Genomic DNA, 21,696 nt, shown 5'->3' on the forward strand with positions numbered 1-21,696 from the left:
GGCATTATATTCACCCTATAAGGTCCATTGAATTAAGTAGAGAAAATAGTTTCCAACAATGGACAAAAGGGAATAAGAATACCTAAATTAAAATCGCCTAAGTGGTCGAGACTACATTCTCTATTGATCTAGTGATCAATATGATATCAGGCAAATAGCCAGGGCAATCATGTTTGATTAACCCACGAAATTTATCACTTAGCATTACCATACTTAGCCATTCGGATTATGATGCAAATATTTAAAAGGGCACAAATGTTATCTCATAAGATCTCACGTGTGTGCAATATATCTATGCACAAGGGAATTTATTGTCCCAAGGACCACGAATTAGAGTATGTTCATGAGGGGGAGTGAGGACAAATCCTATGATACATGACCATACTAAAATCTGTGAAACATGGTCCACAACCATATTACATATTGGTTGAATTTGATATAAAGACCATTACCTATAAGGTTCAAATTCTAAAAGTCCATATGCTTGGGGACACCATGAGTTATAAAAGAATGAACCTGCATCAGGCTACAGTAATTATATCAGGCCATATAAGTGATCATAGATATTCCCACCTCAGACTGATACGGATCATGAGTCCAGACATATATCATCTTAAGATATTATGAAAAAATCCACCACAAATATATGTGCCATCTAAGATCATGTGATCTTAGAATCTCATAAAGAGGATTGGGAATATATGTTGGATATATATTATGAATATACTTTCTCCATAAGTTTAAAAGAAACCTTGAGCCAAAATGGGTGATCTAATTATAGGCCAAGGAACAAGGATTACATAAGGTTTATGAATCCGAATATCCAACAATGAAAGGAGAAAAGTAATAAGCTGGTATAAAGAATGATAAAGAATGGTATCTACCATCTGGTATCAACCATCAATGTCTTGGCAAAGATCCTCGGACTAGAAAATAATTTATAGACGTCCATATGCTACAATGATAGCAAAATAAAATGCCAGACACATTGACCCGAGAGAAAGAATGACTATGTCATCCCAGCTTAGCACCACACGGTTTTGATGTCTTAAAGACACAACCAAGTTGCTACAAAGTCTATATAAGATAGACCAAATAAATGTTCCAAATAAAGTTCCATAAATTCTAAGGAACCTCGGAAAGAAAGAAAGGTGCATGAGATAAAATCCGAGTTTTATTAAAGGAAACCATTCCAGACATTGAGATATAAGGCTGGCCAGCTGAACAACTAGGTACCATACCATATAGCTTGGGACGCCAAGTTATAAGGTTATTAAGGTCCTAGATAATGAAATCTCAAATTGATTTATACCATGTCTGGAACTAAAAGGAACTATATATATATATATATAAGTGTGTCGACACATACATTCATAGAAAATGCGCAAGTATGTAGCACATGAATACAAAGATATGTATCGAGGATCATAAACCCACACAAGAGTACTCATAATGAATAATGAAAGAAACGTGGGGTTTAAAGTGATATATAAAAGGCGTATTGTATTGGCCATGAATATGTAAACGCCATATGATGCCCAGTGAATATATAAATCCTGAAAGAAGGATAAATCGTGAGACAGACCGGGAAAGGTCTATATAATCCAATGTGGTGGATACTACTACATATTTCACTACATATGATGTCTGGAAGAAATTCAAAAGATGTAGTATGCTATATATGACTCACTAGATGATGATGATAATATTATTGGTACCGAAAGGTTTACCAAACGGTATTGAGCTCAGAATCAAAAGATGAGAAAATAAGTTCTCTTGAACAGCATTTTCCTAAAGCTGTTCATAGACTGAATTAAATTACTACATGTAAGCAAGTGAAGAGTTCTATAAGAACAATTCAAATCAGTCCATAGAGGAATTTTAAATTCCTTGTGTTTTATACTAACCAGCCTAAGATAGGTTAAATGTTATTCATTAAACCTTAGAAAAGGTTATAGACCATCACCACAAATTAGCCAAATTTTGGTAATACTTATGGTTGGTCGAATTCTCAGCATGAACCAACCAATCTGTGGTATGAATGAATAAGCTATCATAAAGGTAAGTTATAAGATCGAAGTTCATCTTTGAACAAAAGGTATAGGACCACATTATGCGTCCATATGCGACCCAACGGGTCCGACCATCATATATGAAGATAATGCAGCTTGCATTGCTCAACTCAAATACGGGTATATCAAAGGTGACCGAACCAAACATATTCTACCCAAGTTCTTCTTTATCCATGAGTTGCAGAAAGCTGGAGAGGTCAACGTCCTTCAGATCCGGTCTAGTGAAAACTCAGCCGACTTCTTCACCAAATCATTGCCCTCTTGCACATTCAGGAAGTTCACGCAACAAGATTGGCACGCGTAGACTCAAGGACCTTCAGTGATGTCCAAATCAGGGGGAGTAATGTGTGTTGTACTCTTTTTCCTTTCTCTGGTTTCCCTTTTTACCACATTGGGTTTTGGGTTTTCCAAGAGAGGTTTTAATGAGGCAACATTAGCATGTTACAAACCCTATATGGTTATGGCATTCAAGGGGGAGTGTTATGAATCATGAAGTGGATGGTCCATAACCTAGACCATACAAGTTCAAGACTAGAGTCCATTGGGGGTTTACATCCAGCCACATGGAAGACCCATTCAACCTTATGTCTTTATGAGTTTGACCATGTCATTATGTAGAGTATCTTTGTAATCAATTCTCCCTTTGACCCCACCTTGTATGAACCACTATATATAGTGGTGTAAGCAATAAGAAATATACAACACATTCTCACAAATCTTCTCTCAAATCTTAACAAACACATTAGCTTTTAGCATTTCATATTTTTTTTTCCACAAATGAAGCTTTAATTTGAAAAGGCTTTTGGTCTGTGTCCCATTTATTTGAAAGGATTTTGAATGGCTAGCAACTCCCTTGCAAAGTCCTTATGGACAAACACAGAGAACACAATGTTTCCAAAAACTTGTATAAACAAAGCAGACAAAACAAGCCTCTTCATTTATCACTATGTAGAAATAGTTAAAGAATATGGTAGCACAGATTCACACAGCTTGCATGCAGAGGATTGTAACTGAAAACTTGTAAATTAATGTATACAAACTACAAAGGATCACATGAAACATAACCTCAATTTTGGCTCTAAAAGTATGCTCACAACGACATCTGCAGAACAAAAGAAAAAGGAAAAATGAAAATTTCAGCTCATTCACTCTTAATCCAAGACACTCTACTGTTGTATTTCAGCATAAAGCAAAACTATTTACAATCTAAGAAACAAGAGAGACTCGGACCTGACTCATTTCACCATTAATCCAATTAATCCTATCGGCATTAGGATAATTAGAGTAATACTCAATCTGCTGACCGAGAACATTTGAGAACTCTTCGTTCATGGCATAAGCTTGTGCTGTACGAGCTTCCGTAAATAAGAGACGAGGAGGACGTACTTTCGGCTTGGCGATCCTGAGAATAGAAGAGGTTGATGTCTATCGGGGGTGAGAGAGATGGGAGCGGAAGGGTCGTAGACCGAAGACAAACGCCGACGAAGGGAAGCAACAGTGAGTTAAATCCTCGGATTTGAGGGTTTGGCTTGTAGGAACGAAGATGAACCCAAGGAAAATAAAAAAAAAGTTGTGTGAAGAAAATAGATAAAAGAGACTTTTTAATTTTTCTTTATAATTGATTATGAGTTTTATCGAATATTATGCTTTAAAATAGAGGGGCTTAATTCGATTAACAAGAAATATTACAATATAAGAGGACAAGTTAATTGTCAAAGGGACAAATATAGTTATTTTTTTTTGTTCTATTTTAGCAATTTTTTCATTATTTATTTAGCTCTTTAAAATTTCGAACGGCAATAAAAGGATAAAACTCAAACCTAAAAGTACAGCTCGGACCCACAAATCTCGCTCCTCGTTTATCATTCAAGCAATCTTGAAAATGCAAGCTATTAAAAACCAAACACTCTTCACAAGCTTCTGGTGACAAGTCTTTCGTACACTGCACCATTCCATAAACTGTATCACCCTTGAACCGCGTCTCCCCCACAGAGTACAATGCTGTTGGCTCAGTATAATTAACACGACTGATGGCTAAAGTCGTCAGATTGTCCATGAGATTATTCCAAACATCTCCAAACCCGAGCTTATCTCCCAACTTCTTCGCGTTGGACATACAAAAGATATTGTCGTAATCGATCTTTCCAGTAGCATAGGTGGCCGAAATCGCGAGAAGACATTCATCATACCATATTATTCTCCCCTTGGACCACGGACATTTCCTACGAAGCTGTAATATACGTTTTAAATATCTACACCACAATCAACAACGAGATTGCACGAGAGTAATTAACATATAATAAGTAGTTTTTTTTGTCTTATGCTAAAATTAATGTCAAAACCTGTGTGCAGATTTATAGAACTAATCAACAAGATTGATGTGACAGTACCACAGCGAGGGAGGTGACAAAGCAGTCGCGGCACTTGGGGCCATAGGAGTCGCCACGGCACTGAAGGATAGCGGATAAAGTATCAGAGCCGAGCAGATCGTAACCTGTTTTCTCGATACTGCCTTTATAGAACATTTGTATGATTTTTCTAAAAAGTTTCTCGTAATCGCTTCCCGGCTTGTATTTTCCTTGACTAACCAAGCATTTGTGGTTGAGATACGCATTGGTCGTGTTTAAAGACAATTCACTGCTTATAAGGAGAAGTTGTATGGCCAAGACATGGATCAAAAGGAGGCGTTTTGATACAGACGATGAAGAGTACATTGTTTTGGATTATTTTTCTCAAAGAGGGTTTTTTTTTCTAAATGATTCGTTGGGACTGATGTTTATGTAAGAGACTCAGAGGGATATTTGGATACTGAACATATATATGATGTTTTATATATGGTCTATTGTTTTTGGTTACCCAATACGAAATTTGTTTGAAAAGGTCTGTTTGTAGAATAAGATGTCCACGCTTTGTAAGGACATGAGATAATGGTTGAAGGTTGAGACTTATTGCGGCGACAAGTGGGCCGAAGAAAATGTGAAAGTTTAAGAGGTGTGACTTCGTTCACACGATTCATACGGTGCAAACCTGAAATGAAGGAATTCATTTCTTAATTTATTACTACCAGATTCTTGCTTTTTTAGACACCATAGGATAAGATTCCAACACGCGTATACTTTTTATACTATAGAAACATGTCACTCCTAACTGTTGCCCACATATATAATACCGTCGAATATTCAAAGAGAGAGAACCGACGACATTTTTTTTCTTTTTGGCAAAGAAATCGACAACATATATTGAAAGACTTTGAATTTGCTTGATTTCATTGATCGTTTGTAGAGTACACTTTATACACGAGTCTGTTACGTGATCATCTCGATCTTCCTATATTACAGGGAGACTACTTCTAGTTGTTACAACAGAATAATATTTAGTATATCCTTTCATCCTCCCCCCCAATTAGAACATGTAAAGTTCGAACGTTCAAACTGTCCCTGAAGGAGTTGAATAGCGACGTTGGCAAACCCCTTGTGAAAATATCGGCATATTGGAAAGCTCAAGGCACATGAAGGACTTTAACCTGACCAGGATAAAAAATTTCACGCACAAAATGCAGATCGATTTCCACATGTTAGTTCTTTGGTGCTTCACCGGGTTTGAAGAGAGATAGACCGAGCTCAAATTGTCTCAGAAGATCAATGTAGCCTTGGTTATAGGTATATGTAGTTCCAGCAGCAGGTTGCGCTACCAGCAAGTCTCGGCGACAGTGTTTGCGACTCCTCTGTATTCTGCTTCAGCGCTAGACCTGAAGACTGTTTGATGCGTCTTCGACGACCAAGATATTAAGTTGTCTCCCAGATAGACACAACAACCAGAAGTGGAGTGTTGAGTGTCAGGACACCCAACCCAATCTGCATCAGAATAGGCTGTTAACTCGTTAACCTTGGACCTGTATAACTGCAGTCCGTGATCCAATGTGCCTTTGACATAGCGTATGATCCGTTTTAGAGCGTTGAGACTTTGCACCCGAGGATCATGCATAAACAAGCAGACTTGTTGAACGGCGCACTGAATGTCTGGCCGTGTAACATTAGGTACTGCAACGCACCAGCTACACTTCGATACTGTGTTGGATTGTCTATGCGGCCTCCTCCCTACTGGAATGCTACGTTCAACAACTGGCAACATGGACAGCAATGAGGTATTTCTTGTATATATTTCCAGGCTTGTATTTCCCTTCACTTGTATAGAAAACTACTTAAATTTTGTTTTTATTTTTATTTTCATTTCACATACAAAATATCAAAAAATAATTTAAAATATTTAACAATTTTTGTAATAAGTTAAAATTTATTAAATATAATAAACATATCAAGACCTCATAAGTATTTAAATGCCTAATATTAATAATAAATTTTAAAGTTAAATCCAAAAAAAAAGTAAAAGTAGAGCATCAAAATTGAAATAGACTGAGGATAACAAAAATTAAAATAATACCAAATCACATCGAATAATTTTGAATCTCTCTATCATCGTTCACTTCATTTTATTCAGATGGTATATTAAATTTTTTAACAAAATTAATAAGTCACAAATAAATCACAAAATTCAATCAAAGTTCTAAAAATAACCATCAAAAATTTTTTGGTTTGTCATTTCATCAGTTTGGGATTTTTTCAGGAAGGAAATTTTCTAATTCATTAGAATCAATAATAAACACTGAAAACCGAATTTCTTATTTTAAATACAAAACAGATTTTAATGCCGTAATTAAAAAAAAAAATCTAAGAAAAAAGTAAAACTTACTTATTTGTTCAATCAATGGTTCAATCAGAAGTTGAGTTCCACGTTTTAACGGGTTTTTGTTATCGGACTCTTAAATAATATATATTTTTTTTAAATCCAAACTAGACTATATATCGCGACACCGGGTTTGTTTGATAGCGGGTCCAGGTCGGGTTTCAAAACATTGCGAAAAGGTTGAATACTCATTTCTTTCTTTTTTGAAACACTATCTCATTAGGTGGTATTTTCATCTAGCTGAATTTTAGATAATCTAAAATAAATTTAGATAAACACTATAGATGAAATCCCAATTTTCAGTAAGGAAAAATTTTATGAGAATTATTTGTATCAATGATTAATCCAGTAACTTTGGATTTGTAGGATTTTGTTATAAATACTAAGGGTCCGATTGGTAATGGCTGTATCTAGAGAATCGGAACCTAATCCGATCCAAACCAGAATATTTTAGGTATCTGAATATATCCGAACATGATTTATATACTTAAATATATTAATTTTCTTAAAAAATAGTATTTAAAAGAATATAAAAAATATATAAGACGTTTTTAAGTTGTCCAAAATACTTGCAAATATATACAAATAGTTATAAGTATATGTTTAAAATAGCTAAACGATACTTATAATACCTAAAATACTTAAAATATCTATTGATTTCCTATCCAAATATTTAAGTATTTTTGGCATACATTATTCAAATTTATATGTTATATATTATTTTTATTTTTATATATTTATATTAGTGACGCACATTGGTACTCGAATGTCCACCTCTAATCAAATGTAAAAAAAATTATTGGTAACAAAATATATATTATTAATAATATTTAAGTATAATATATTTTTAAAAAAAACCCACTCCATGCATGGCGCGGGTTATCATCTGGTTTACAGTTATATCTCAATTAAAAATAAAAATGAAAAACTACGAGAAAAGAACCTAAAAGATATTTGATAAAGCCATAAGAAATTAGATGATAATCCGCGCGCATGCGCGGAACTTATAATCTATAATCTGATGATCGAGTCGATTCCATGATTATAAGTTCATTCCATACCGGACCAGACCGGAATAAGGTTATATACATTCTCATGAGTTTTTATGATAATGTTTGTTCATTAAATGGTTTTAACATTTTACAACACTGCAATCTTTATCGATTATAAAATGACGAATACAAATGTTGATCTCTTAAATGTATCATCGTTGTTGAATAGTTAACATGTTACATCTCATCATTTTAATTATTTTTAAGACTTCATATGCACAAAAAAAATTAAGTTTTGCGGCTGAAACAAATCATCAAACCAAATAGGCAACATCGATTGTATAATGAAGGGGATTAGGTTGTCTGCTCTCGATTTGTTTACTATTGAAAATCCATAAGTAATTTTTTTTACCTCTATAAAATTGTGATTTCGTTCTCGTCTTTGTTTCATTGATATGAGTTTAGTTTTTTTTTAATTTCTTCTATGAATTCAGTGAATTACATAAGTGTCAATTTAAAGAAGTGGACATATGTATATAGTTCTACTCCAGATACATATATAAGAATAAAAAATTTGAAGAAAATCACTGGCAAACTACATTAACAGGTTAGTGTTAAAATATAATATATCAAGCTGTTATAAAATATAATTGCAAACTCGAAATATAAATGTTTGTCTAGTATATATTCACCAGTTCGGTCTAAAAATCATCTAATTCTAGAACAATAAAACAAATTACTTATTTTATTAGTCTACACTTTTGAGGTTTAGTTACGTAAGAGTATACAGATAAAAAAGTATATAATACTTTACTATTCTAATATATGTAAACTAAGAACTGTTTGATTTATTAAATAATAAACCAAAAAAACTTATAATAAATAGTTCTAATCTCTCGTTCTTACAATTATAATAGCTAGATAGGGTATCAGGGTAAAACAATTGGACAAATGATCAAATCTCTCATTCTTGGAACAAACTCAAAATGAGGTGATTGAATTTTTTTTTTTGTCCATAAATGGTTCAATACAAAGATCAAGCCAACGGGCTAGATACAAACACCAAGCAGAGTTCCAAAAAGAATAAAACGAAACAAGAAAAAGCAGGAAAGAAACATCAGTAGATGCCTTGCATAAAAGACCTTCACGTGAAGGGAAGATAATAAGTTCCTCAAACACTCCTAACACTTCGGTGCCTATGGAGTCGGTTAGCTGTTTACACTTGCACGATGCCAGCAGCTTCAGATCTAATATTAGAGGACAGCCAGCGAGGGCCACCAGTTGCAATGTAAGATTGGTACCTTCCATCTTTGGTGACGCTTGACGCAATCTCAGTAGCAACGAAATTAGTCTGATCCGATACTACCAATATCTAGCAAAGATCAAAATCATGCATCAAAATCAAGACTAAATTATTTAATCCGAATGAAATAATATATATAGTGCTTCAAATATTAGAAATCACTTCGATTTGAAGAATTGTGTTTCTGGGATTGTCAAGATTAAATAAGATATCAGAAACCACCTATTTAAAAAATAATTTGTATACATAAAAGTATATACATTATAGTAAGCACATAAATAAAAACCAATACTTTTTGTTAATTTATAATCACGTTTTTGTTAAATAAATCAAAGCAGTCATTTTATTTACCTTACTAGGTTGAGATCCGCGCTCTGCGCGGAGTGAAATGAATTTTTAATAATTTGATAATATGTATAAAATTTTTAACATTACATGCGTTATTAATATTTATTTTGTTCCATGTTCATAACACGACACATTATATAATAAATAGTTGGTCATGAATGATTATTATATACTATGTCTGAAATTATAAAACTTCGATCCCATTTTGTGTAAAGAAAATTGCTTTTAGTCTGAGAAAATAATTTTAATAAAATCATTGACTATTTTTAATGACTATGTTACCTAATTGAACATATATAAACATAATATTAAATTAAATAACTCTGGATATAATAATCTCACAATTAAATTTAGTTTTAATATACCAAACATAAATTGTTGAAAAATATGCGTATTTTTTCATGCACTTGAACTTTGGACAAAATAAAAGACCATTTCATTCTTATTTTATCACAATTAAACATATAGAAAAGAAAGTACAATATTTTAGAAAAAAATGAACTAAATGAGTACCTTTCCAAACTTTGATTTTGCCAAACCTCAAAAAACAGACAACAGAATGGTTTGCGCTAAGAGATGACAAAAAAAAAAAAAAAGAATGGTTTGCGCTAAGTTGTATAGCATCGCTTACATCCATGGCAAACTTACCCAACAAAACCATTGGCAGCCTAACATCCTTGTAATATGAACACACATAATAGATCTAATGACTATTAGCACTATAAAAGTGAAATCCAACGAAATCTATTAAATAAAAAATATTCCCCCAATATGTGATGTAATTACATTGCAAAGATAAGGAAATTCTAGTTTGAACACCAAATCGAGAATGATAATCGAATATTGGTGTCATAAATTTCGAGTAAATAGCTTCACATTAACCGCCTTGATCATTGCCCTCAAAATATATGATTTTAATCATTGCCTTTTTTGTAGGATATTCCGTTTTTATATTATCTCATTGAATATTTATCTAGCTCCATATTTACTAAATTAATTGCATACACGAAAATCTTGTAGTGCTGCATACACGAAAGTGGCGTTTAACGTTACGTCAAAACAACACGAAGTCTAACACATAGACTAGTGCAGTAAGGGTATTTCATTAAAGAGGCTGAGAAGCCCTGACAACGCGACACGTCGGCTGGTTCAAGCGTAAATAACATACACTTTTGAGATTTTTATTTTTCTAATGTTCACCAATTAATATATAAGGGATATGGTATAAGTTAAACTTTATAGATATTGACATAGATATATAGTATACTAGGGCCGGTCCGCCCTAAGGGCGGAAAGTTATAATAAAAGTGATTTTATAATAATTTATGAAGTAATTTAAAATTATGATAGATTAAAAAATATTATAAACGAAAAAATAATGAAAGACTTATGAAATCATTATAATTATTTTTTTTTTGTTTTGAATTATAATGACAGTAAATTTTACTATTCTCTGATAAATAATATTATATTTTTAATATTTATTTTAATTTAAATTTTTTGTTTTATAATATTCTTAATTAAACTAACTTATTTAAGGGTTTTTTTTTTGCGAATATGACTCAAAACTTGAAGTCATTCCTAAAGTAATTCATGCTTCTTCTTTTTTTGTGATGTAATTGTATATTCCGTTTGTATGTATGTTTTGTAAAATTTTGTTAAGAGAAGTATATAATAATGTTTATGGTTTTGAGAATTTTAGGGTGTCGAAAGATTATTTATGTTAAGATTAGTTATATTTGAGTTTTAATGAGGGGGTTCATTGAATGATTTAATGTGATAGTCAATGAGGATGCATGAATCCAACCGACTTCCATAACGGTTCCCAAATTCAACCAAGGGTAGAAGAAGTGGAATCGAACAGCCAAATATGACGTCTTCCAACTGATCTTGATCGGAATTCAGCGTGGCCGGTGCAGCAAATCTTCATTGGCTGTAGGTTTGAATCGGAGTTGTTAAAACGCAGCAGATCTGTCTTTCGTTCGTCGACATTATTTTTGGAGAATAAGTCGTCTCATGTGGGACCCCTTCATATGTTACCCTAGAGCCCAGAAACCCAATTATGTTAAGCCCAAAACACTGATCTGAAATATTTATTAACAAAAAGAGAAAAGCCCATTAATAATTGTGATTAAGTGAAACGGTGAGTATCATCCAACCCGGACATGTGTCGGCCTGTCAGGAACCGAGTTTATGACGTGGCGCAATAGGAGTGAGGCGAACATATTTTTATATATATATATTTTAATATTAATACTGATTATTGACACTTCCTACTCATATGATTTTTTTAACATTTGTATATTTGTTGTAACAAAAATTTAAACTGTTAATAACAAAAATTTAATGTGAGATTTTTCAATAAAAATTTCCAAACTAAAATATTAAGATATCAATAATTTTTCACTGCAAATTTTGAAATTAAAATATTTATATATTTTAATATAGCTATAATTCATTTCAAATGATATATATATATATATATATATAATGTGAATATCTATTAATGAGACTTCATATTCATATGATTTATTAGGGTTGAGCATTTTATTCGATACTCGAACCCATATCTGAATCTGGCCCGAAAATCCGACTGAAATAGTAAAATACCGAACGGTTATTGAATTCGGAAAGATTGGATATCCAAACCCAAACGGGTAGTATCCGAACCGAACGGGTAATATCCGAACCCGAATGGATATCCGAAGATAACCAAACATAAGTATATTTAACCGTATATTTCTAGTTACTTCTCTCATTTTATGTTAAATATTTATTTTAATGACGCACATTGCTCATTTGCTACTCACTTAAAATACATATCAAGCTCTTGTTTCTTACATTAAAAAAAGTTGCATCTAAAGTTTCAAAACAACAACTAAATTAGTGTCTTTCTATTTTAAATTTTTTGTCTCCAAACTTATTAATAGTTTAATCTTTTAAAAATTAGAAAACCAGTTAAGTTAGAAATATATTTTAAATACAAAAAAAATTAAACAATGAATAATTTATTTATTTTTCTTCAAAATTTAAATATTTGAACCCGACACAAAATATCCGAACCCGAACATAAAATACCCAAACCCGACCCGATGTGTAGAAATACCCAAACGGGTACTATACCTTTATACTGAAATACCCAAAAAATCCTAAATACCCGATACGAACCCGAACGTATATCTGAACGCTCATCCTCTACGATATATGATCATTTTTATCTAGATTGAACCAAAAAAGTTAAACCATTGATCACAAAATTTTTAATGTGAGACTTTTACCATTTTTAGTAATTTATAGTTGTTTTAAAAAAAATTAAATATAACATATAATAAAGCTTAATGTGATTGTTTAATATATGTTAATAATATAAAATTAAACAAAAAAGATATATGATACAAAAATTGTTATCAAATATGTATTATTCATAATCATTTATTGTCATATATATATTAATCATATTAGTTAATTCTGTAACTTTTATTTAAAGAAATAAAAAATATTCTTTTGTACACTACTAATTAATTTATAGTTAGTTTAATAAAAAACATAGTATATGTTTATATGGACCAACTTATTTTTCTAAGAATTATCCTCGTGATGACATATGACTACGAAAATATGTTTGTAATGCTCGAGGATTAATATACGAAGGATAGACTTCTCTCGGTGCACAAAAAAAATTCTCTCAATAAGAGAAAAGGTAGAGAAAACACTTTTTAAAGCATAAAGCAACAAAATAGACGAGCATTCTCTTATTCAGTCATTATTTTGTTGTTTTATTCTTAAAACATTCATGAAAAAAAGAGTTGCACTTGATGTTACATAAACTTTTGACTGAAAATATTCAAAAAAAAAAATTATTTAACTCTTTAAATATTTCGGACCTGCTTGGCAATAAAAGGGTAAAACTCAAACCTAAAAGTACAGCTTCTACACATAAATCTCGCTCCTCGTTTATCATTCAAGCAAAATTGAAAATGAATGCTATTAAACACCAAACACTCCTCACAAGCTTTTTCGGGTATGTCTTTCGTACATTGCACCATTCCATACATCATATCACCCTTGAACTTCGTCTCCCCCACAGCGTAAAATGGTGATGTTTTTGTGTCATTATTATCAACACGGATGGCTAAAGTCGTCAGATTGTCCATGAAAATATTCCAAGTCCTTATAAACGCGAGTTTATCTCCTCCCAACTTCTTAGCGTTCGACATACAAAAATTATTGTCGTAATCGATCTGCCCAGTAGAATATTTGGTATCAAACGAGAGAAGACATTGGTCATACCATATTATTTTCGCCTTGTACCACGGACATCTCCTATGAAGCTGTAATATACATATTAAATATCCGCGCTACAATCAGTGACGGGATTGCACGAGACTAATTAACATATAATAAAGCAGTTTTTTGTCTGATGCTAATATTGATGTGACATTACCGCAGCAACGGCGGTGGCATAGCAGTCGCGGCACTTGCTCCCGTAGGAGTCCCCGCGGCATTGGAGGATAGCGGAAAAACCATCAGAGCCTAACAGGGTGAAACCTTCTTTATTGCCACTGTCGGAATAGAAATTTTTTATGGTCAATTTTAACTGTTTCTCGTACTCACTTCCCGGCTTGTATTTTCCTTTACTAACCAAACATTTGTGGTTGAGATACGCATTGGTCGTGTTTAAGGGCAATTCGCTGTTTATATGGAGAAGTTGCATGGCAAAGACATGGATCAAAATGACGCATTTTGATGCAGACGATGAAGAGTACATTGTTTTGGATTATTTTTCTCAAAGTGGGGTTTTATAGTAGATGATTTGTTTTTTTTTGTTAAGTAGATGATTTGTTGGGATTGATGTTTATGTAAGAGACTCTTAGTGATTTAGATACTGAATTAATATATGCCGTATATATAGATGGTTCATTGTTTTTGGTTACCCAATAAAAAAGAAGTTGTTTGAAAAGGTCAGTTTGTAGAAAATAAAGTTTACACTTTGCGAGGAGAGGAGAGAAGAGTTGAAGGTTGAGACTTACTTGTGGCGACAAGAAGGCCGACTAAAATGTAAAAGTTCAAAGGTGTGACTTAATTCACGCGATTCGCACGGTGCCAACCTGAAATTAAGGAATTCATTTGTTAATTTATTAGGTAAATTTGTTTTTTATGCGAAAAAATTATAATTATATCCTATATTACTAATTTCATAGGGTCAAAACGGTGACCAATGAGAGATGTCAATCCAAGTCCCACATTGGAAGTTTAGACAAAGAGTGTCTAATATATAAAGAGATGTCCAACTCTAATAGTCCGAGGCTTTTTGGGAAAAAAACCAAAAGTAAATCCATGCGAGCTTGCCTAAGGCCCAAAGTGGACAATATCGTACTAATCGGATAATATAGAGTTGGATATGGGATATCACAATCCCAACAATTGGTATCAGAGCATTGAAAGTTTAGACAAGGAGTGTCTAATATATAAAGAGATGTCCAACTCTAATAGTACGAGGTCTTTTGGGAAAGAGGCCGTTTGGGAAGGAGCCCAAAAGTAAATCCATGCGGGCCAGCCTCTCAGGCCCAAAGTGGACAATATCGTATTAATCAGAGAATAAAGAGTTGGACGACATGGGCTCACACAATCCCAACAATTGGTATCAGAGCGGTTTGACGAAGATCTGCAAGAAGACCAAAATACCCTTCGAGTAGGAACAGGACCCATCGAGTTAGGATTGGGAGGTGTGTGTGTGGAAGAGATCAAGTCAAAAGATCCTGAAAATCAGTTGTGGGACAGGAGATGAATGTGATCCTTAGTTTGAGGAGGAGAATGTGAGATAACAAACTAAGTCCCACATTGGAGAATTAGACAAGGAGTGTCTAATATATAAAGAGATGTCCAACTCTAATAGTACGAGGCCTTTTGGGAAGGAAACCAAAAGTAAAACCATGCGGGCTTGCCTCTAAGGCCCAAAGTGGATAATATCGCACTAATCGGACAATATAGAGCTGGACACGGGATTTCACAATTCCAACAACCAAGAGAATGAGTGGGAATAGTGAATTAATTATCATTCTTTACAATTTACACCATTTACAAAGAATATTTGTTCCTTATGATTCTTTAACATTCTTTAAAATTTAAGGAATAATAAATTACATTTATTTTTATCAAATTATGAGAGGAATAGATTTTCCTCTTGCTTTATTCATCTTCATTCATTTCCTTTGTATTCATTATATTCCTTTCTGGTCACCAGTTAGAGCCTTTATGTCCTATTAGTTTAAATATTTTCGAAATGGCAATGATGCCTTCCATTTCAATTAAAAACTCGAAATTACAATTAATAAAACAATTGTTAAATATTAAAATATAATTTTTAACTAAAATGATTTTAAAAAAATATATCAAAAATCCAAAAAAAAACCTAAAGTTCGAAGTTTTTTTTTCTCAAAGGGATCAATCGATCCCGTAAGAAATCGTTCGATCTGAACCGGTCGATCCTGAATATATCCAGAACAACAAAAATATGCGAAGCATATGTTGATCGACCAAGCCCAGGCATTCGATCGCAGAAGCTCGATCCCACTTCGATCGGTGTCCGGGTAAGTCTTCCAAATCTATTTTCTGATTTTTGTCGGTTAAATCCGGTTTGATTCCCACTTTGAACCGAACAAACACGAGCTGAACTCTTAAAACTTAATTTTTAATCAATCAAACCCATTTTTCTCTTCTCCTTGAAGAACAAAGGGGAGAAGAAGATGGCGTGAAAAGAAGTTTCCAAATCGATGTTTTAATTTTTTTTTAATTTAAAAATTGATTTTATAAATCATGATTTTTTAAAATGATTTGATAAATATAAGAAAACTGAATATTTCTAAATATTCTCTTTCTATATTTTTGGGACTGATTATCCTTATCCGTAGAATTTGTATTCTACTATATGTAGAACACAATAAACATGTTTGAAATTAATTTCTGCTAGTTTTAGATTTATAGTAATGTGTGGATTCCAATTTCTACAGATTTTAGATTTATAGTAACGTGTAGATTCCGGATTCTACAGACTTTAGAACAATAGGTTAAGCGTGGAATGTGTTTTCCAAATATTTTTAGATTACTATTATTTACGTAGATTGCGTTTTCTAAACATATTAGATTCAATGAATTAAGTGGATTACATTTTCTACTGTGTAGAATGTCAATTTTACTTTTTGTAGAATAAAATATGAAATTATGATTTAAACATTTTTAGAACTAGAAAAAAATACCAATAAGTTGATATAAGTATTTAGTAGTTACTATTTTTTGAATATTTTTGTTTATAAAACTATTTATTTGATTTGTTTCGAAAAATACTAAATGATGTTAGAGGAAAAGATGGTACAAAAAGGAAATTGTCCTAATAGGATTTAGTTGTCATTTTTTTAGCCTAAAAAACAATTTCCCCAATTTATTATTATCAGATTCTTACTTTTTTAGGTAACATAGGTGTGACTTAATTTTTTTTTTTTTATTATCCTCTTTATCATACAACCCAATGATTTTATTTGAATGCATCTTTGGTTTGTCAGTGCTTGGTAAAATTTTATATTTCTATTTCTTTTCGTATGCCACATATTCTTATTTTTATGTTCTCAATATTGTTCTGTGTCAAGATACTCAATTTCTGAGAGATGGCCAGAACTTCCTCATATGATTTTGTCAAATCATTTTATACTTTCTCAGGAGTCTTCTGTAGATTATTTATTTTTTCATTCCCACAAGGTGGTTAATTTCGCCTTCTAAACCAAAATTTTGTGTCAGCATATATTTATTTTGTCTACTGTTACAGCATTATGCATTGTATCCCTTAAAAACTATCCCCTCGATACTGATTCCACGAAGCCCTATTCGCCAATCCATCTTTTATCAAACAGGAACTGTTTTTTTCCCTTATATTATCAATCAAAGCTACGATGGGAAATCATACTTAAATATTCGACATATGAACATGGGAATAGGTTATGTCAATTCCCGAAAGCCCAATCGAACTGACATCTGATAACTTGTCCCCCTCTTTGCTCACTCCATGAAAAAGTATTTCCTAGGGTTAGGAACTCAATCAATCCACAATTCTCAATCATGTTAACAGAGTTCCGCCCTGTTTTTTTTTTATGATTACCAGCTATATCATTGAGATCTTCAGTAACAAAACATGGTTCATCCCAGTTTATACATGTTTTTGTCAATCTTTTCCAAACCCGGTCCATTAAGTTTTGCATTGTGTCAGCATAGACAAATTACATAAATATGTGCTTGCCATTATGTTCTGTTTCAATGTTTAATATCTGATTATTCGTGAAAACAATACTAACCATATAATTTGAATCAAATAACAGAGCTAAACCTCTGTTTTTCCCCGAGGATCTATAAGATGAATGTACCCAAAATAAAACTGAAAGCTTTGTTCAAAATCAAACTTTTACTTGGTTTGAAAATAAAAATAATTGAAACTTTGGTTTGTGTTTTAACCATATTTTCCTCAAATAGCTTATAGTTTAACTACTATCTGGTCCTTGACAATTCCAACTCAAAATTTTCATTTTGTCTACTTCGGCTATCGAGTGAAAGTTCTAATGGAAATACCATACCACAAATGTGTCATCCAAATTACTAAATGGATGTGCGTATTGAGGCCTTGCACGATTGACATTGTATTATTATCCTTATACATTCTGGTTTCCTGACGACATAAATTTTTATTCCAAAAATATTTTTATCAATCCCCATCTATTCCTAACAAAAGTCTACCATTATCATCCCACACATATATGCCCGTTATCAAACATTCTCTCTTGTTTTGAGCGTTGTTTCTGATGTATCGAGAAACTTTTTTCTGCCATCTTTAGTGCCTCTTGATTCAAGTTGTTAAAACACATATAATACACTAAGATAGTAAAACACATATAACAAACAAAGGTGGTCAACCTCTGTATCCAAGATAGTAAAAATGTATTAATACACCAAGTTCCGTGAAGCATTTTTTGTACAGGTGAATACGTAACCACCATTGTAAGAGACCTCGTAAACATTTGATACTCCTACCCCTGCACTTACTCCTACCCCTGCACTTCCCGCAGATTTAAAACCAAAAGGGTCACAAATCATCCTGATGTTCTGTGCAGACAAAGGTAACAGAAAGATATTTCCCAGTCACTGTGTAAACAAATTTTTCCCTTTTTCACAGAAATATATGATAACTTGAGCCCTGAGCATTTTTTCCTCATCGCCAAGCTTACAGTCTGATGACATAATGCCATTCTTTGTTTTCTTAACAGCCTTATTCTAATAAATTCACGTTACCGATTGCTCACTTGTGAGACCAGAAATAGACTGAGACAAGTAAAATGTTACAGAATCCTCCGTTGCTTCTATTTCCCCCCTCAGAATCTGTAGATTTTGTCCACAAATCTAGTAGTAACCAATTGAATCAGATCGAAAATCTCCTACTTTCTACTTTGACAAACTCATAACCATGGAGATTATGAATTTAATAAGAGACCCAATTGTATCTCCCAAATCCCACTCAGTGAAGCGATATGTTCGGAGTGAACCTAATCACTCCTTTGATACCTTATAACACAAGTTGCTTTGATGCCAATTAAGGCCACTCCTCAAAGCTAAGAGAGTTTGTGAAAAACAAACTAATAAAAACAAAACACAAGTTACTTTACTTCAATTTTCTTCTCTGCATTTTTTCTTTGGCTTTTCTCATTTAAATACAGAAACTAGAACCATAAGTTCCAACAGTTACGGAAGCAAATTACGTAAAGGGAAACATGGACATCATGACTTACTCTCTCCTTGAAAAGAGGACATGAGCACGAGACCATAACTAATACATGCAATAATAATAAAATAAAGATAATAATCTGTCAAGCCACGTAAGGTTTGGTTGCCGGTTCGGTACTTGACTAATTACCAACTCATCAATACTACCACCCTCGAAATGAACCTTGTCCTCAAGGTTCAACAATGGAGAACAATGTTGAAGCTGATTCATGATCTGCCAAGTCCCTTTCATCCACTTGCAACTCTTTTTCTTTCATGTGTGTTTCATGGAGAAGATGTTGTCCACCACGCTCATGAACAAGACGTTGAAAGGAAGACTTCCGGATTACCAGCCCCTTACACTTCTGAAAGGTAAGGATCTCATGGATAGAAGCTGTTCTGGAACATAAACGATAAGGCTTATCGTCTCCTCCAATGCTCTTCTCAATTCTCCTCGTCATCTCAAGAACAATAACGACTCCGAGATAGTAACGTTGAGGATTCTTGACCAGTCCGGTTGTAGGCTTCGTAGTCTTCATGATACTTTGATTCTTGAGAGCTTTTTGACTCTTTGATTTTGTCTTCTCAAAGTTGTGATCACGTTGACATGTGTTTAATTCTTCTCGTAAACTTCTAAATCCTTCTTTTAGCCGATTGATGGAGGCAATAAGGTGTTGGAATTGATCTCCCATATCTAACCACATCTTGGTTATCTCCTCTTTTAGATCCAACGTCATCTTGGCCATCTCCTTGGTTAGACACAGCTTCATATTGGTTATCTCTTCTTCAAGATTCCCAAGGTTTTCCCGCACATAATTTTTTTTTTTGTGGAATGTGTTTTGACTTGATACCACAGTTAAGTGGTCCAGATCAAATCGGTGCAAGTGTAGTCACAGGATATAAGTGATATGATACCAATTGTTAGGAGTGAACCTAATCACTCCTTTGATATCTTAGAACACAAGTTGCTTTGATGCCAATTAAAGCCACTCCTCGAAGCTAAGTAAGTTTGTGTTAAACAAACTAATAAAACAAAACACAAGTTACTTCAATTTTCTTCTCTGCCTTTTTCTTTTGGCTTTTCTCATTTAAATAAAGAAACTAGAACCATAAGTTCCAACATTTACGGAAGCAAATTACGTAAAGGGAAACATGGACATCATGACTTACTCTCTCCTTGAAAAGAGGACATCCTTGAAAAGAAGACATGAGTACGAAACCATAACTAATACATGCAACAATAATAAAATAAAGATAATAATATGTCTAGCCACGTAAGGTTTGGTTGCCGGTTCGGTACTTGACTAATTACCAACTCATCACGATCACACATCTCTGTAGAGATCGTACCTCCTCAAATTCATAAGTCCTCTTCCAATCGAATCTTCGCATCCTCATCAAACTCAACACCTCATCGTCACCATCTAAACATTTCAACTCTTGTAGAGAAGAACCCCACGCACATAACCTCATTCTAAATGCAAACCTATATATATCCTTTCCATACGACTCAAACTCTCGAAATTTCATGATCAGCAATCGAAGCTTCTTAGTTATTTTGCTGGATAATTTGTGTTTATTATATTATATGTGCAAAATTTTCATCTGTTGATTATAAACGTGGAAAAGAAATAAAGAGCTGTTTTTAAAAGTACTCTTATGACTTTCAATTAATTTTTTAATTTTATGATATATTTAATATATTTTTATTTCAATTATTTTGTTCATAATTTCACACGGATTTTCGAGAACAACCAGATGGTTAACTGATTTGTTGTGTGAAAATTTACTGATAACGAGTTGCGTTGTCATGCTTAAGTGATTTTTCGTTATATTCCTATCACAAGAACATTATCATGATGAGAATAGTTATGCGACTGTTTTTGTACGGATGTATTAAATACCTTGTTGGCCGGTCCCAAATCATTTGCTATTTGAAAATATGTTCCTCAATCTAAAATAAATTTTAAAATTAAGAGAAAAAAAATCTAAAAGCCATGTACAGTTTAAAATATAAATAAATTTGATAAAAGCATGAGAACCGGGCTGTTGTCTATAAGAGAAATGGAGAGAATGCATTTGATGAAGGTGGAGTTAGCTGGTTTAGGACAAGAGTTCAAGCCTAAAGGAACAAAATAGGAGAGCATTCTTTTACTCAGTCATTATATTGTTGTTTCATTATTTAAACATTCATTAAAAAGAGTAGCACTTGATGCTACAAACTTTGGATTGAAATAACTGTTTTTTTTTCTCTTCCCGTCCCTTCAAAGAGTGACTGTTCGTACAGTACCGTTTCATTGCGTTTTCCATAAGATGTCGGCGAAATCGGTCGTGTTATTTGATTCTTTTTTACTTTTTTTTTTTTTTTTTTTTTTTTGTAACACAATTCTTTTTTACTTTACTTATCTTATTTGACACATACAGATGGGGCAGAGACTAA

General features: G+C 33.0%; 2 protein-coding genes across 2 annotated transcripts; both read right to left on the minus strand.

Annotated features, from left to right (window-relative positions):
• Positions 1-3,713: 3,713 nt before the first annotated feature.
• On the minus strand, positions 3,714-4,937 carry LOC106405037 (putative cysteine-rich repeat secretory protein 17). Its single transcript, XM_013845657.3, has 2 exons — positions 4,463-4,937; positions 3,714-4,302 (listed from the first exon to the last, which is right to left on the minus strand). Exons 1-2 carry the CDS (start codon positions 4,784-4,786, stop codon positions 3,838-3,840), a joined length of 789 nt encoding a protein of 262 aa, XP_013701111.1. The 5' UTR covers positions 4,787-4,937; the 3' UTR covers positions 3,714-3,837.
• An 8,362-nt stretch (positions 4,938-13,299) lies between these two features.
• Positions 13,300-14,435, minus strand: LOC106405470 (putative cysteine-rich repeat secretory protein 17). Its single transcript, XM_013846004.3, has 2 exons — positions 13,903-14,435; positions 13,300-13,789 (listed from the first exon to the last, which is right to left on the minus strand). Exons 1-2 carry the CDS (start codon positions 14,224-14,226, stop codon positions 13,328-13,330), a joined length of 786 nt encoding a protein of 261 aa, XP_013701458.1. The 5' UTR covers positions 14,227-14,435; the 3' UTR covers positions 13,300-13,327.
• Positions 14,436-21,696: the final 7,261 nt, after the last annotated feature.

This window comes from Brassica napus, chromosome C5, assembly GCF_020379485.1.
Source record: "Brassica napus cultivar Da-Ae chromosome C5, Da-Ae, whole genome shotgun sequence".
NCBI lineage: Eukaryota > Viridiplantae > Streptophyta > Magnoliopsida > Brassicales > Brassicaceae > Brassica > Brassica napus.

Coding starts and splice junctions, on each gene's coding strand:
- LOC106405037 (XM_013845657.3), bottom strand. CDS start 4,786: ATGTACTCTTCATCGTCTGTATCAAAACGCCTCCTTTTGATCCATGTC. Junction 4,303..4,462: donor TTGTCACCTCCCTCGCTGTG/GTACTGTCACAT, acceptor CGTATATTACAG/CTTCGTAGGAAATGTCCGTG.
- LOC106405470 (XM_013846004.3), bottom strand. CDS start 14,226: ATGTACTCTTCATCGTCTGCATCAAAATGCGTCATTTTGATCCATGTC. Junction 13,790..13,902: donor ATGCCACCGCCGTTGCTGCG/GTAATGTCACAT, acceptor TGTATATTACAG/CTTCATAGGAGATGTCCGTG.